At 44.9% G+C, this 16,585-nt stretch overlaps 1 protein-coding gene across 1 annotated transcript; it reads left to right on the top strand.

Annotated features, from left to right (window-relative positions):
* The first annotated feature begins 3,361 nt into the window (after positions 1–3,361).
* On the top strand, positions 3,362–13,394 carry Spesp1 (sperm equatorial segment protein 1). Its single transcript, XM_021172542.2, has 2 exons — positions 3,362–3,551; positions 12,063–13,394. Exons 1-2 carry the CDS (start codon positions 3,491–3,493, stop codon positions 13,205–13,207), a joined length of 1,206 nt encoding a protein of 401 aa, XP_021028201.1. The 5' UTR covers positions 3,362–3,490; the 3' UTR covers positions 13,208–13,394.
* Positions 13,395–16,585: the final 3,191 nt, after the last annotated feature.

Genomic DNA, 16,585 nt, shown 5'->3' with positions numbered 1-16,585 from the left:
GTGTGCCCATAAGAGTGTGTGTGTGTGTGCATTTGAATACATGTGTATGGAGACCACATGTCAGTCTCCACCTTATTTACTGAGACAGGGTTGCTCACCGAGCTGTCTGGTTTGTCTAGACTGGCTGGCTAGCAAGCTCCAGGGATCCTCCTGTCCCCACTTCACTACTTCTGGGGTTACAGTTACTGACTCACCACACCTGGCTTTCTACATGTATACAGAGGATCAGCACAAAGGTCCCCATAATAAGGACTTTCCCAGCTCAGTCACTCCCCCAGCCCCTGGTTGCACAGTATTCTACTTGACAAACGTAGTTTGCCTGGTTCAATTTGTCCAGGCTGTTGTACCAAATAACACCACAGGCCAGGTGACTGAAACAACAATTTATCTCAACTCCTGGGAGGTGGGAGAGTTGATTTGGTGTCTGGTGGAAGCCACCTTCTTCACAGATGACTGTCATCCAGTGTCCTCCCACAGAATTTCTGGGGTCTCTGTTTTAGGGTACCAATCTCACTCGTGAAGGTTCAACTCCATGATCTATTCCTCTCTCAAAAGCTCCATCGCCTTCTCATCTTGGTGAGGGCTGGGATTTCAACAGGTGATGGGGGTAGGGAGTAGGAACCTTAGGTCCATATTTTCTTTGGATTTGACTGTCTCTGTATTACAAGCTACGGTTATCTTGGGACCTACGTTCTCTCCCTGAATCTGTGTTATAGAATTTATATCACAGTGTGTATATTATGTTACTGCTTTTGTTACATATTCCAAGTTGCTTTCCAAACAGTCCCAACTGTTTGGTTCCAGCATGCTGCTATATTTGGGGTGAGCACTGCTGGGGAGCCTCGAAGACTCACGAACCAAGCCTGAAACAGCACCGTGCAAGCTGTCACGACTTCGTTACCTCTTACTCATCCCTTGACTCAGCCTGGCCTGGCTTCTTCCCAAGCCATTTCACTGAAACTGTTCCTGTCAAGGGCCTGTAGCTGATGCTAGCCCTAAGCCTGTCTTTGTGCCTGCCTCCCCCCTCTTCCTCTCTGTCCCCCTCCCCCATTTGTCTTTTCAGAAGTTCAACAGTCTCCTCCACAGTGTGCCTCTCGGGTTCCTTACCACCACTCTTCTCTGGAATCCTTCCCTCTCCATTGTGTCCTCTCTGGCCTGCCTGTCTCCTGGCAATCCATCCTAGGACCAGGGTCTGCTCCATCTGCCCATCCTTCTCAATCTATCTCAGACAGCTCTGCTACCAAATGTTCATGCCTATAACTCAACCTCCACTTCAGCTTTCTTCCTGGCCTACATCCAGCTCCTCACGGGATAGACCACTCTGGTTGGAGGTCCCAAGCCCATCCTTAACAGTATGGAGCACAAATTTTTTTTTTTGTTTTTGGTTTTTCGAGACAGGGTTTCTCTGTATAGCCCTGGCTGTCCTGGAGCTCACTTTGTAGACCAGGCTGGCCTCGAACTCAGAAATCCACCTGCCTCTGCCTCCCGAGTGCTGGGATTAAAGGTGTGTGCCACCACACCCGACGAACACAAAATTCTTTATCCTTCTCCACCTCCATATGTACCTACATTGTACATTTCAGTAAATGTTCATCAAAAAAACCCTAATGATCTAGCCAGAAATCTGGGCATCGTCTCGTATTTTCTCCTCCTCCACATTTAAACAATTCCCTGATCTTTATTATTTTTGAGACAGTGTCTCATGTAGCCTAGGTTGGCCTTCAAGTATTTTTTTTTAAGATTTATTTATTTATTTATTTATTTTATTAAGATTTATTTATTTATTTGTATGTATGTGAGTATACTGTCGCTCTCTTCAGACACACCAGAAGAGGGAATGGGATACCATTACAGATGGTTATGAGACACCTTGATGTGGTTGCTGGAAATTGAACTCAGGATCTCTGGAAGAGCTGCCAGTGCTCTTATTTACTGAGCCACATCTCCAGCACCACACACAATTTAAAAAAAGAAAAAAGAAAAAGAAACTACCATACAATCAACTATTCCATCCCTGGGTGAGTACCTGAAGTCAGCATGCCACAGACAGACTTGCACACACATATTGACTGCTTTGTAATCGCAATAGCTAAGACATGGAGCTGGCCTAGACTTCAACCCTTGATCCTGTCTCCGCCCATCTAAGCACAGTCTTACTGATTTTAACTCTACACATCTCAGACATGATCACATGCTCCGTCCGAACTGTCTGCTCCCAGGAGTTCAGGCCCTCAGCAGTATCCCCGAGTCTCCTCACTAGATCTTGCCTCTACTCTGCCTTCTTCGACATCTTCTGGTCTCTACAATGAGTCTAAGCTTTTTACCGCTGTCATCTAATCACAGCCTTCCCTAGCTCAGAACATTGAAGCACCCCCCCCCCCATTGTCTCAGACTGGAATCTAAGTTCCTTGTTTCTAAGACAGACATTTCATTGCATGTGAGTTTTAACGATTAATCATACAGAAAAAAAAAGTATAGTTCTACAGATTTTAACCCACATATAGAATTGAGTAACCACATGACTATAACTCCAAAAAAAACAAAAACCAAAAAAAACGAAAACAAAACCAGAAACAACACCCCCCAAACAACATCAAAACATTCTCTCACTGAGACTGGGGAGTAGCTCAGGCTGTGAAGTGCTGGTCTAAATCAGGCACAGCCCTGGGTTCAATATCTAGTACAGCAGAAATGATACATGCTGGTCCATACCTGTGCCTGTAAACTCAGGGTTTGGAAAGTGGAGGCAGAAATTTCATTAGTTCAGATTATCCGTGGGTGCAGTGTAGTTCCAGGTCAGTCTGGGACAGAGAAGACCCTAACTAATTCTATTACACTATCCGTTTATAGTCACACATTTCTCCATCATTTCTACCTCTTTATCGTCAAAGAAATGGCATGTAATCTTAACAAATCAAAACGACAACCAAAGTTCTTCACAGAGCCTGCAATGTCCCTACCTACACACACACACACACATACACTGCAGCCAATCATGCAATCTGAACTACCAATAGCTGTTGGGAGCGCTCTCAGCCTTCTTGCAATTGATCCTTCACTCGCATCTCTTTTGGGGGCAAACTGGGGTCTCCTACAGTAGCTCCGATCACAATCGGCTCTGTGTAATCTCTAGGTTATCTCTTCGATCAGACATCCATTTCTGTGCAACGGCTGAAGGCTTGAGGCCGGGCTTTTCAACCGGGGAGTGCCATAGAGTGCCACTTATCGAGCTTCTCTAGCCCCTACCCTAGGACGTGTAGCGGCAGGTCGCCATCGAGCCACTTCCTAGTCCGAGCAGTCCTAACACGCATGCGTAACACGCACGCGGCCGCCCCGCCCCCTTCCATTCACTGGGGCAACCGTTGCGGGGCGCCAAGGCCCTGACGTGGGACGGTAGGCCTCTGACATCCCCTCCTTTCGGCCCTGAGGTACCCGGCCTGGTGGCCCCAGGACGTTCCCGTCGGATGGCGGAGTGCTGTGAACGACGCCCATGAAGCTGGTGGTCCTAGTTGCGCTGTGGCTATGGCCTTCGTCACTGCTGGCGTATCCAAGTGAGTGAGTGATGTGCCTGGTGGTGACCTACGTGTTTCCTTTCCTTACATCTTCCCACCTCACTGTCACACACTGGGTGCCAAGTGTGTCACTCCAGTCCTCATACTGCTCCACCCGTTGTCCCCAGGATGCTCAACTCCTAAGCTGGGCTCGCAGTGCCTCCTCCTTTCAGCCGGGACCCCACTTAGGTGGCACTTAGGTGTTCACTCCCCAGGCACAAAACATAATTGCAGCCTGGGCTTAAACACTTCATGTTTTGTTGGAATGCAACCACAGTCATTACTGTATATATTGGCCGTGGCTGTTTTCCTGCTTTAGAACAGCAACTAAGGGCTTGCTGCACAATTCTGCCTTGCAAGGCCTGAGATGTTTGCTATCTGGCCCTTGGCAGTAAAGGACTAGCGGGTCCTTGCAGTTAAATTTGAAGGGAATGTGTAGAAGGTCGGGGCGCGTCTCCTAGGCTTCTGGAAGGAAAGAAGTCAATCAAAAGACACCAACAGTTTAGACAGAAGTTTATTAGTCAAAGCAAAGCTCTCCAGAGAGAGACGGGAGTGGACTGGCTCTAAAAGGGGATAGCAGCACAGTAGGTTCTGTATTGTGACTTTAAAAAAATATATTTTAATGAATAATTATGAGGTAGATGGCATATTCTTAGGGTAAGGTTTCCAGGTTGATGCTCTTGGTGAACTCTCATTTTCAATCTCTGTGTTTCTGCCTCTCTCTATCTGTGTGTCTGCCTGCCTGTGTGTCTGTTTCTCTCCCCCCCCTCTGTCTCTCTCTGTGTCTCTCTCTCTCTCTCTCTCACTCTCTCTCTCTCTGTCTCTCTCTCTCTCACTCTCTCTGTCTCTTTGTCTCTCTCTGTCTCTCTGTATCTCTCCTCTCTCTCTCTCTCTCTCTCTGTCTCTCTCTCTCTCTCTCACACACACACATACATACATACACACACACACACACACACCCCTACCTTTTTTGCCCTTTTCCTTTCTGCCCTGCCCCTTCCCCAAGTCCATTTTATCTTTTGAGACCGGGTCTCATGAAGCCCTGGCTGACCTTGAACTCACTACTTAGCCAACAATTACCTTGACCGTCGGATCCTCAGGATTCTACTTCCCCCATGTCTGGTTGTTACAAGCCTGTGCCAGCACGCCCAGTTAACACAGTCCTTGGTACCCAAAGCAAGCCTCCGTGCACTAACCAGGCAAACGTTCTACCAACGGACCTTTGTGCCCAGCCTCCAAGTCTCTTTAAACCTTGGCAACTGGCTTTCAAGAATTGCTTTTCAAGCTCTCAGGAAGACTACAGTGTGTTAGAATTGTCGATGTCCTATGAGCAAGACAAGTGGCTTGGAGCAAGCCCATCTCTGTGTGGGAGGACTTGAGCCTAATGACATTAAAAAAAAAATCACAAAGCACACAAAGACATTAAATTAGATTTTATTTTTTATTCAGAATGCCTGACTAATATAAGTACTTTTTAATCTATCAGCAAAAGCTCCACTTCTTTTTAATTAATAGTAAAAAGTTAGTGCTGGATAAGTAACCCAGAGGTCCCTTTTCCAGTCACTGTGCAGAATTCTAGTTATGAAAACAGCAGCCTGGTTAGCTTGAGCTGGAAAGATGTCAGCTCAGTTATTTTATTTTGCTTGAATTTGAGGCACAACTTCAAACAGCACTGAGGAGCTCTGTTCTCTGAATCCACTGTACGAAACAGGTCTGGAAAATACGTGGAACTTGTCTGAAGTTATGGACTTGAGGCAGGGCTGGCTCTTTACTGAGTGATGGATGCTCAGGTTTATTTCTTTATGGAATAAGGCCACCCTGTGTTTCTTGTGCTTGAGGTTGTAAGAATCTTTTAATAAGCAGCATATAAAATTTGTGGTTAAATTTTGGTGTGTTGTCAACAGTGTCTGTGTCAAGGTTGGCAGGACAAAGTAAAGATGTATGAGTTCAGAATGTGTGTGTGTGTGTGTGTGTGTGGAAGTCAGTAGATAACCTAAGCTTCTTTCACCTTCCACGCCTTTGATACAGGGACTTTTGTTCACCACTGTGGACACCAGAGAGTCTCCTTCCCCACTTCCCCTTGTGGTAGGAACACTGTGAGTAGAGATACCCACTGTGGAGAATGGCTTTACTTGGGGTCTGGGGATTAGAACTCAGATCCTCGTATGTGCTTCTACTTCCCAAGTCACCTCCCCAAGTCCATGAATCCTCAAAGTACAAAGGTCAGATATATTCAACATTTTCATCTTGATGTGAGTTTTAAAATTCAACTTTTTCTTTTACTTAGCTACCATGCTTCCCAGTGTTGTATACGATATTTTACTATAACAGGCATTTATATCAAACCACGTGTTGAAATTAGCAACATGGTTTGGCTTTAAAGCTGTAATGTTTAAAACATACTTGAGCACATAGACAGACACAATGCATTTCATCTTGAAGGATACACTATTTTTAATTCCATTTTGGCTTACTGTTTTTATAGTTTCTTTGTATAGCGTGTGTGTGTGTGTTGTGTTGTGTTATGAACGTACTGCCACAGCCCATGTGTGGAGGCTAAGGACAATCTTATGGAGCCAGCTCTTTCCTTCTGCCCCTTCATGGATGGTTCTCGGCTTCCAACTCAGGTTGTCAGGCACTTTCCCGGCTGAGCCATGCTGCCAGTCCTGGTGAAGCACATTTAGCCATCAGGGTAAGGTTTTCTGACCATTTCTCCTGTTTTCCCCTTGGTTTTCTTTTCATCCCTGAGAGATCTTTTCCTGGGATGTGGAATTTCCCCTCTCCCTCTTTTGCTGGCACTCCAGCAATGTGTAGTATTTCCTTCCACCCTCATGACTTTAGATTAGAATTGAACTTATTCAGTTTCTCTTGCTTTGTGAGTATGTGTTGCACACACACACACACACACACACACCTGTCTGTGTGCGTGGTGTGCATATGTACATGTGGGTGTGAGGACACATGGTGGGGTCAGGTGTCTGTCCTGATCACTCCCCATATTTGTTTGTTTACTTTAAGATTTGTATTTAGTCATTTTGTTTTGTATGTTTGAGTCTTTTGCTTGCATGTATATATGTACATCATGTGCGTTCCATGGTACCTGTGCAGGTCAGAAGAGGGTATTGATCAGGTCTTATAGAACTAGAGTTGCGGGTGGTTGTGAACCACCCTGTGAGCTCTGGGAACCTAACCTGGTCTTCTACAAGAGCAACAGGGGACAGGGGAACAATAGAACATATATACATAATAATAATAATAACAATAAAATTTACAAGTCTGTAGACAAATACACATTACTAAGTAATTTTTTTAGTTTATAGGTTCATAATTAAAGATATCAGAAAATATACCATTAGTGTCAAAAATGTAATTCCTGTTACAGATTATCAGAGAATTAGAACAGTTAAAAACTATAGAAGCCAGAGTGATGGCATACACCTTTGGTTCCTTGAGAGACAGAGGCAGGAGGATCTCTGAGAGTTCTAGGCCACCTTGGTCTACACAGTGAGTTCCAGGACAGCCAGGGGTATGTAAAGAGACACTGTTTTAAACAAATAAAATCATTTAAAACAAACAAACAAAAAGCCCCCACAAAACTGTGACAGGTCATTATAGTGGAGAAATCTGTGAGTCTTTGTAATTATTTGATGCTGTATATTTTGTTTAGCTGATTTCTGTGGTATTATTTACGCTGCACTGCATTTCAAGTGAAATCCATACTTTTTTCTCTCTATTTTCCAACGCAGTCCTCAAAAAGAGTTATTTCAGCTGATGTGCAAAACTCTAGAATCTGAGTTGACGTATTTGCTTCTCTGTTTTGTATTCTGTGAAAAAAGAAATCACATAACCACCATTCAAATAGAGCATACACAAAGACATCAGCCTTTTCAAAAGTTAGGTTTAACCGGTGTCCACCCCTGCGATCCCAGCCCGTGGCAAGTGGAGGCAGAATGACCAGGCATTCAAGGTCCTTCTTGGCTAAATAGTTCAGACCAGCCTGGGTTCCTGTTTTGGGGGGTGGGGGGGGCAAAGAAAGCAGAAAACACAACTCTTGGTTTATAACTTGTCACCAATTAGCTTTAGTAACTGAAGTAGAAAACTCAAGCTCCATTGACATCCTCAGAGCTGAGACTCCAGCAGAAGCCCCAGCTGCCTAGCAGAGGCCCTGGAAACCGTGTCCTGACATCTCACACTGCAGGGGCTTCTAGTGTGCATGTGTGTGTGTGTGCGCGCTTACATGTGTGTACTGCAGATGTGCATATGAAAGCCAGAGGTTGCCATCAGGTGTTCTCTTCAATTTTTCTTCACCTTATTTTCTTTCACTCAGAGTTCACTGACTTGCTGCGCTTAGTTGGGTGGCAAGTCCCAGGCAGGGATCCTCCTGTCCCTCCCTCCCCAGTGCCACCTGACGAGCTTCCGTGGGTGTTGGGGATCTGAGATCAGATCCTCAAGCTTGTGAGGGAAGCACTTGCCTTACCGACCGATCTATCTCCACAGTCCTGGGGGGCTTCTTAACCTTAGCCATGGTCTGGGACATGCTGTTTGCTGAGATATCCAAGTGACAAAAAAGCAGCTATATAGTATTGGAGTCAATATATTATACACAGGAAATGGCCAATGTGTTGTAAGTGACTCGGCTTCTAGCAGGTCGGCTTGCTCTTTGTAAGAATTAGAAGTGTATTTGCTGTTTTAGAATTTCCTGTAGAACCGAGAAAAACAGGATTTCACCATGGTGGGATTTTGTGTAAGGATACTGGAGACTATCCTTTTACTATCTGACCTGCAAACATTTCTACTGGGCTCAAATGATGTGCGAGACTGGTCCTGATTAGTGGCACCGGGAATCTGAGATGCAGGGATGTGTTAGAAGGGCAAAAACAAGAGTGAGGAAGCATGTGAGGTGGGGATGGATTCAAGAATAGAATGATCCAGAGACCCAAGGGTGCATTTACAAGAAAGAAAAGCGAGGTAGGAGGTAGGGTGCCTCTGTTGCTAGGCAGCCACAAACAGGCTTTTTGGTGTTTCCAGAGTAACTGCAGGGGAGGATAATGAGTACTTGAGATGTTTTTAGAAATCACATCTAGTGAGCACCTCCTTCTCCTGTCCTTTGGCATCCTAACTTACTTAATCACTACCTGGGTATGCCATTTGCTAGTCTGAAGAGACAAGCTAATTTACTGAAGATCAAGTGGGTCCTAGCCTAATTTTGAGCAGCTCCCTCTGCAAAGCCTCTGTCATGTCTCTGTTGGCTGCTCTGGATTGGCCATGGTCAGCCCAACTCTTTGCTTCCTAGTTGCCTAGAACAGAAAATTTCTCAACAATTTTAGAAACAACTTTTTATAGAAAAAAATGAAACAAGCACACACACACAAATAGAAGTGGTGGCATAAACGCTCCCTCTGTGATAGACCCTTTGATTAATCTGGGCGTCTCCACTCATATCCCTTCTCCCCTAACCTCCCTGCCCCCAAATCCTTGTGCCTAGCTTATTTAGAAGCAAATTACAGATAGCTTATAGTTTACCAGTAAACCGTTTAGTACGAATCACTGATGCGTAAGGGTGCAAAGTGCATAGCAGCAGTACAGTCATTTCTAATGTTCAGGGCTCGGGAGATGGCTCAGTTCCTGTCGTCAGTACATTCACACTTAATAAAAACAGAGGTAAGAAAACTCCTGTTTTTTTTTTTTCTTCTTCAACAAATTAAAGGCATTAGAGAGGAAGCACTATTTGAATTCCAAACATATCAAGTGAACAGAAAAAAAATAAAGAATCAGAAACCTTTGGGCAGCAGTCAGATATGTTAAGTGTTGGCTTTTGTGTGTATGTGTAGGTTGTGGCTGTGGAGGCCAGAGGACAATCTCTGGTGTCGTTCCTTGAGAACCATTTGACACATATTCTTGAGATAGGATATCCCAATGGTCAGGAAGTCTCTAAGTAGGCTCAGCTGTCTGGCCAGGAAACCCCAGGAATCTGTCTGTCTCCAACTCTTTCAATGTCCCCAGTGCTAGAATGGCAAGGCTTATAACTATGCCTGACCTTTTGTGTGTGTGTTGGGGAGAGGTTCTGAGGATCAAACGCTGGTCCTTGGCAAAGGCAGTTTCTGAGACAGCTCTATGGCTCCTATCCCCGATTTCTTATTACATTTGTTTTTAAAGATTTACTCATTTTATGTATATGAGTACACTGTAGCTGTCTTCAGACACACCAGAAGAGGGCATCTGATCCCATTATAGATGGTTGTGAACCACCATGTGGTTGCTGGGAATTGAACTCAGGACCTCTGGAAGAGTAACCAGTGCTCTTAACCTCTGAGCCATCTCTCTAGTCTCTACATTTGTTTTATGTGAGATAAAAGAACAGACATAGTACCTTTTGGCTTTTTGTTTGTTTTTCCCAATAATTTATTTATTTTTATTCACTTTACATCCTGACTGCAGTCTCCCCTCCCTCCTCTCCTCCCAGTCTTGCCCTTACACGCCCCTCCCTCCTTATTCCCTCCCCTTCTCTAAGAAGGGGAAGCCCCCTTGGGTACCACCCTACCCTGGCACATCTAGTTCTAGAAGGACTAGGCGCATCCTTTCTTGCTGAGACCCAGCCAGGCAGTCCAGGTAGGGGAAGGGGATCCAATGGCAGGCATTAGAGTCAGAGACAGTCTTTGTTCTAATTGCTAGGGGACCATATTAGGACCAAGCTGCACATCTGCTACAAATGTGTAGGGGGCCTAGGTCTAGCCCCTGCATGCTCTTCCGTCTCTGTGAGCCCCCACTGCTAGGTGGGTCTTCTTGTGGTGTACTTGATCCTTTCAGCTCCAGTATCTTTTGTTTAAGAAAATATCAAGGAAAATCCTAAAGTCACGGCCCTGGAGAGTAGAAGAGCAGAGGCCAGCATGGGAGTGTCAGCTCACCTGCACGGGACCGTGTCTGTCTGACTCAGTCTTCCTGACCTGAAATCTCTAAACTCACAGTTGGATTGGGGGAGGGGGAGGATGTTTATTTTTGTTAATAAAAAAAATCAGTAAAAGAGAAAAAGAAATTCCTTAAAACTTTCAAAACAGGGATGGGGCTATGACTCAGTTGGTAAAGTGGTTGCCTTGTGAATGTGAGGGCCTGAGTTTAACCCTGAGCACCTGTGCCAAAACAAAAGGCCACTGCAGTGATGTCACTTGTAGTTCCTAAGGTGGAGAGGTGGGGCCAGGAAGATCCCTGAGGCTCCATTCAGTGAGACAACCTGTCTCAAGAACTATGGTGAAGAGCAACTGAGGAAAATAGACACTGGTGTCAACCTCTGCCTACACACACACACACACACACACACACACACACACACACACAGCCAACGGTTTACTGTATTTAATAATTGGTGTTCATCAGAGCCAGAGCATCCCATGCCCATTTTACAGATGTATTAGCTGTAAATAATCAAAAGAGCACAACTAATAGCAAAGCAGGGTAAGTAGGAAGTGAGGAGTTTTGGATCTCTGTTTTAATACAATTGCAAATTTAGGTAATTTAATTATATTTATCTAAACATCTGACCTCTAAAAGTTTAATAACTGACTCCGGTGAGCCAGTGTGTGTCTACTGTAGTGCCCTGCAGGGTTAGATAGCATGATTTTGGTTTACCCATTTCACCGGCCAGCACCAAATTCCTGACACTATTAATGATGTTCTGTCATGCTTGCAGACAGGAACCTAGGATAACTCTGAGAGGCTCTACCCAGCAGTCGACTGAAATAGAGACCCACAGCCAAACATTGAACGGGAGCTCCTGGAGTCTATAGAAGAGTCTGGGGAAGGATTGAGGGCCCCTGAGGGGATAGGGACTCCACAGGAAGACCAACAGAGTCAACTAACCTGGACCCTTGGGGCTCTCAGAGTCTGAAACATCAACCAAAGAGAATACACGAGCTGGACCTAGGCCTCCCCACATATGTAGCAGATGTGCAACTCAGTCTTCATGTGGGTCCCCAACAACTGGAGCCAGGACTGTTTCTAAAACTGTGGCCGGTCTCTGGATCCCTTTTCCCTAGCTGGGCCTCCTTGTCTGGTCTCAGTGGGAGAGGATTCACCTAGCCCTGAAGAGACTTGATGTGCCAGGGTGGGGAGATATGGAGTTGGGTGGGGGTGGAGGCTCCATCCTGTCAGAGGAGAAGGGGAAGGGAAGTGGGAGGGACTGTGTGAGGGGTGGGGACAGGGAGGAAGGGGACAGTGATCCGGATGTAAAGTGAATAAATGAATAAATTAGTAGAAAAAAAGGAATTTTGGTTTAATAAGTTGGCTACTGAATCATAAATTATATGGAAAACAAGCATAAACTGATGTAGAAAAGGGCACACACGTGCACCTCTGGCTCCGTGTTTTCAGAGAACAGTGGCCTGGTGTTAGGGAAACGGAGCTTGTCTTCTGTACTTAAGAGCTAGCCTAGAAAGTGAGCCGAGGTTAGCAGAGTCTGCCATTGTGTCATATGGAATAACCGTTACTTACTGTGTGTTTGATTTTTTCCCCCTCAAGCCATAACTGTGTTGCCCGATGAAGAGCAGAATTTGAATCATTATGTACACATTTTACAGAACCTCATAATGAGTGTCCCCACCAAGGAGCAGGATCTCGGGAAAAAGTTGAGTTCCTCAAGAACTGTGGATGGCACAGAGCCAAGGTCATTGGCATCCAAGGTGCTACTCACCCCTGGGTTAGTCTCCGCTCAAGATGTCACCCCTGAGAGCGATGTTCTGATCAGACCCGTCGATGAAACGACAAATTCCCGTACTAGCGGCTTCACGCTGAGGAGAAGAAGAACCCAAAGTACAGCATTCTGGTCCATCCGGCCAAACAATATTTCTGTTGTTTTACACACGGAGGAACCATTTATTGAAAAAGAACCGGAGCCGGAACCGGAACTGGAGTCTAGTCCGCTGCCGACTGAGCCTGAGCTGGAGCCGGAGCCGGAGCCGGAGCCCGAGGCTGAATCCCGGCAAATGTCAGAGCCCGAGGAAGAGTTAGTGACCAGCACAACGCCAAACAAGGAGCTAACGGGGACCTCACGGATATCATCCATGGCCACCCAGCCAGCTAACACCCAAGCATCTCCTATTACTGTAACAGTAAAGACCACCAGCACCATGGATGTCTCCACAGACTCTGAGGATGTACCCCAGCTCTCAGGCCAGTCAGAAATCCCGAGTACTGAAGAAGTACCTGGACGTCACTCACTGAATACGAGACATGAGGATATTTTGAGAAAAATTTCCAATATTAATGCGGAGATTCAGCAGGGGCTTCTTGGTGGCAATAGTAGTCCCGAGTTCAAGGAGTTCATCAAGGCCTCCAGGGAGCACCTGAAACGGAGCCTGGCCCTGGCCGCAGCCGCCGAGCACAAGTTGGAACAGATGTACGGATCTAACGTCTTCCCAGAGGGACGTACCAGCGACCCAGACGATGACATGGAAATGATTATCAATATGCTGTACAATTCCAGGTCCAAGTTGTCAGATTATTTCAATATTAAGCATGTACCATCAGAGCTGAGAGAAAAAGCTTCCGTCGTGAATGCTGAGTTGAGAAAAATATTATGTGTGGATCAGGTAGAAATGCAAAGCCTCATTAAGAAGCTGTTAAGCAATAATATGAAAATCCTAAATATTCTTAATGTCCCATGACCAAACTCATGTAAGCAAAGGACTTGTTCACAGGAAAATAAGCATAGTGATTTCAAAAGTTGCCTAAAATATTTTCTACTATATTTCCATGTGCTAACATCCTTATGTGTCATATCATAAAATATTTTCATATGCACTAAAATCCTAACAATTTTCAAATAAAACTTTGCTTTGTGAGTCTGTAGTGGTTTTTTTTTCTTCTTCTCACTAATCTAAGCTGTGAAGAGCTGACCTTCCAGTGTTTTGGATTTGCTTCTACTTAGTTCACAGGCTGCTTGGGCTGTGTCAGGTTTAAAAGAACTGCTTACAGTTTTGAACCCACTTTCAGAGCATCTGCATTTTCTGTAGGAATGGTACACTCGAGGCTGATGTCAGAACTCTCCCATGTGGGTGATGTACTGGGGTCATTATGGGGGACCCTAGCCTGGATCTGTGATGAAGGCCATCCTCACAATTCCCTCCCTGGCCTTGTATACAAACACATTAAAGATTTACAGATCTTTTGATAGCAAGTATGACTGATATCGGTTAAGTTAGACATTCAATATAATAATGAAAGTGCAGTTTTGTTTCATGATTTGGCCAGTATTATATTCAAGTTAATTTACTTAGCACTCAGGTTCTCACTAGCAGTCAAGCTAGTCATTTACAGATCAATAAAGATTTATTGACCCTCTGCTAGAACAAAATGCTCGGCTTTGGGGATAGAGTGAAGAGCTATGTCCCTCTCGCTTTGAGAGTATAACAGGGAAGCTAGACTTTGAACAAAGATTTCCATATTTTAAATTTTCAGTTGGGACAAGCTATTATGGGAAGTAGCTGTCTAACTTCATCTAGAATATCAAGAGAAGTAGCCTCAAGCAAGTGGCATTTGAGGGGAGGTCTGAGAGACGAGGCATGCTTGGGGGAAGAGAATACTGCAGGTGCAGGAAGAATGTGTGTAAGTGTTGAGCTGAGGCCAAGGGTAGAAGGTTCAAGAAGTGCCTGAGGTGTACAAAGGCCAGAGAGAACAAACATTCCAAGACAGAGCAGGCACAGAAGGTCAGAGAGAAGCTGGCAGGCTTTGTGCTGTGCATTAACCATCTCTATCTTGTGCTCGGCTTTGTATCAGACACCAGTGTGTTTAAATGTAACACTCTGGCTACACAGTTTTAGGGGCAGACTGAACTGAGGTGGACAGGAGTTGTGCAGGAGCCAGATTTGCCTTGGATTACATGGGAGGAAGTGACAAAAGCCAGAACAAACAGAACCAGTGACTGGGGGAGTCACAGTGACCAGACACAAATCCCCCATAGGGCTGTGGTGTAAAGTGGTACAGAGGTTGCTTTCACAGAACCACTGCACACTGGGCTTTTTTTTTTTTTTAAATAACTTACTATGAAAAACTTTTAAGTATTGCAAAAGTGAGCCGTAACATGGTAACAGTCCACAGCCATTACTGTGAACAGTCGTGCTCTAATGGGCAGTAGTGTCTGTCTGTCTAGCCCTAAGCTACCCCACTTCCTGGATGCTCACCTGGATCCCCAGGACTTACCTTTTCATCTCCAGCTGCACCACATGAGGCCCTCTCAGCTTTTGAAGAACACTTGCAAATGTTTCATAACAATACATTCACGTGCAGCTAACGGTATCTAGTCAAGGGTTATAAAGTGATTAGACAATGGGAAATTTGGAGTTTCTTTGTATGAATCAAGATCAAATAAAGTTCACACATTGCTACTGCCTGACTGGACTCAGAGTTCTCTTTTAATTGAAAGATCCTTTCCACTCTCCCCTCCCTCTCCCCTTGAAACTTCTTTATTGGAAAAATGGACATCAGGGCTATCCTTTCCCACAGTATGGCTCTGGTGTTGCACATAGGTTGTTGCTAGTCTGTTTTCCTGTCCTCTGTGTTTTCTTTTTTCTTTTTTCTTTCTTTCTTTCTTTCTTTTTTTTTTTTTTTTTTTTTTTTTTTTGGTTTTTTGAGACAGGGTTTCTCTGTGTAGCCCTGGCTGTCCTGGAACTCACTTTGTAGACCAGGCTGGCCTCAAACTTAGAAATCCGCCTGCCTCTGCCTCCCGAGTGCCTCTGTGTTTTCTTAATTCACTTTTGTTTATTTACTTTGTGTGTGTGTGTGTGTGTGTGTGTGTGTGTGTGTGTGTGTGACCAGTGGACAGAAGAGGGTGTCGGATCCCCTGGAGATGGAGTTATCCACAGTCCTGAACCACCTGCAGTGGATGCTGGGAAGGAATCAAATTGCCTCCCCTGGAAGAACAGCAAGTATTTCTCATTACCTGCTGAGCCACCGGTCCAGCCTACTCTGTATTTTTTTGTTATCCGGTGAATTAGTCTAGAAGCATTTTATCAGTGTGAAGCTTATGTTTTTGCTTTCTTTCTCCTGTTTTTTTCCTCCTTCCTTTTTTCTATGGTGTGTGTGTGTGTGTGTGTGTGTGTGTGTGTGTGTGTGTACATGTGTGTACATGCATGTGGAAACCAGAAGTTGACATCAGGTATTTTTCTCAGTCATTTCTCTGGACATTTTTCCTTTGTAAAAGATTTTTTTTTGACATGTGAGCGTTCACGCAAATGCATGTACATGCACCACATGCATGCCAACACTGGCAGAGACGGAAGAGGATATCAGATGCCTCAGAACTGGAGTTCCAGGTGCTTATGAAGAGACAAGTGTGGATCCCAGGGTCCACACCCAGGTCCCATGCAGGAGCAGCAAAGTTAAGATGCTCTTAACTCAGAACCGCCCCCTCTCCAAGTCCTCCAGACACTTTGTGAGGCAAGATCTCTCCCTGAACCTGGCTGACTGGTTTGCTAACTTGCCTGGCCTTTGAGCCCCAAGGATCTTGCCCCCACCTCCACAGCTCTGGGTCATAGGTACACCTCCTGCACCTGGTTTTTTGTTTGTTTGTTTTTGTTTTTTACATGAATTGCTGGGAGCTAAAGTCAGACCTGTGTGCCCTGTGTGGCGGGCAATTTGTCCACTGATTCATCTTGCAATGTTTTCTCCTTTCTTGGCAAGACAGTGCTTTCTTACTTCATTTGGCTTAGCATTTAGTTTTCAGACTTTGATGACCATTAGATAGTTGCTAAGTAAATTAATCTGGTAATATCAAATGTTGATAATACGATTTTTTTTTAAATTGAAACATCTCTATCTACAACGAGAAATATCTAATCTATCATGGGATTCTTCAATAGTCCATATATCAAATGCTTAGATACTTTTAAGACAAAATCAACGATGAGGGACTGGAGAGATGACTCAGAGGTTAAGAACGCTGACAGTTCTTCCAGAGATCCTGAGTTCAATTCCCAGAAAGCACATGGTGACTCATAACTATGAGGTCTGGTACCCTCTCTGACCTGCATGCATACATGCAGACA

This window comes from Mus caroli, unplaced genomic scaffold (genome assembly GCF_978045245.1).
Source record: "Mus caroli unplaced genomic scaffold, Mus_caroli_1 scaffold_11, whole genome shotgun sequence".
Classification (NCBI taxonomy): Eukaryota; Metazoa; Chordata; class Mammalia; order Rodentia; family Muridae; genus Mus; species Mus caroli.
This window is presented reverse-complemented; position numbering and strand designations above follow the sequence as displayed.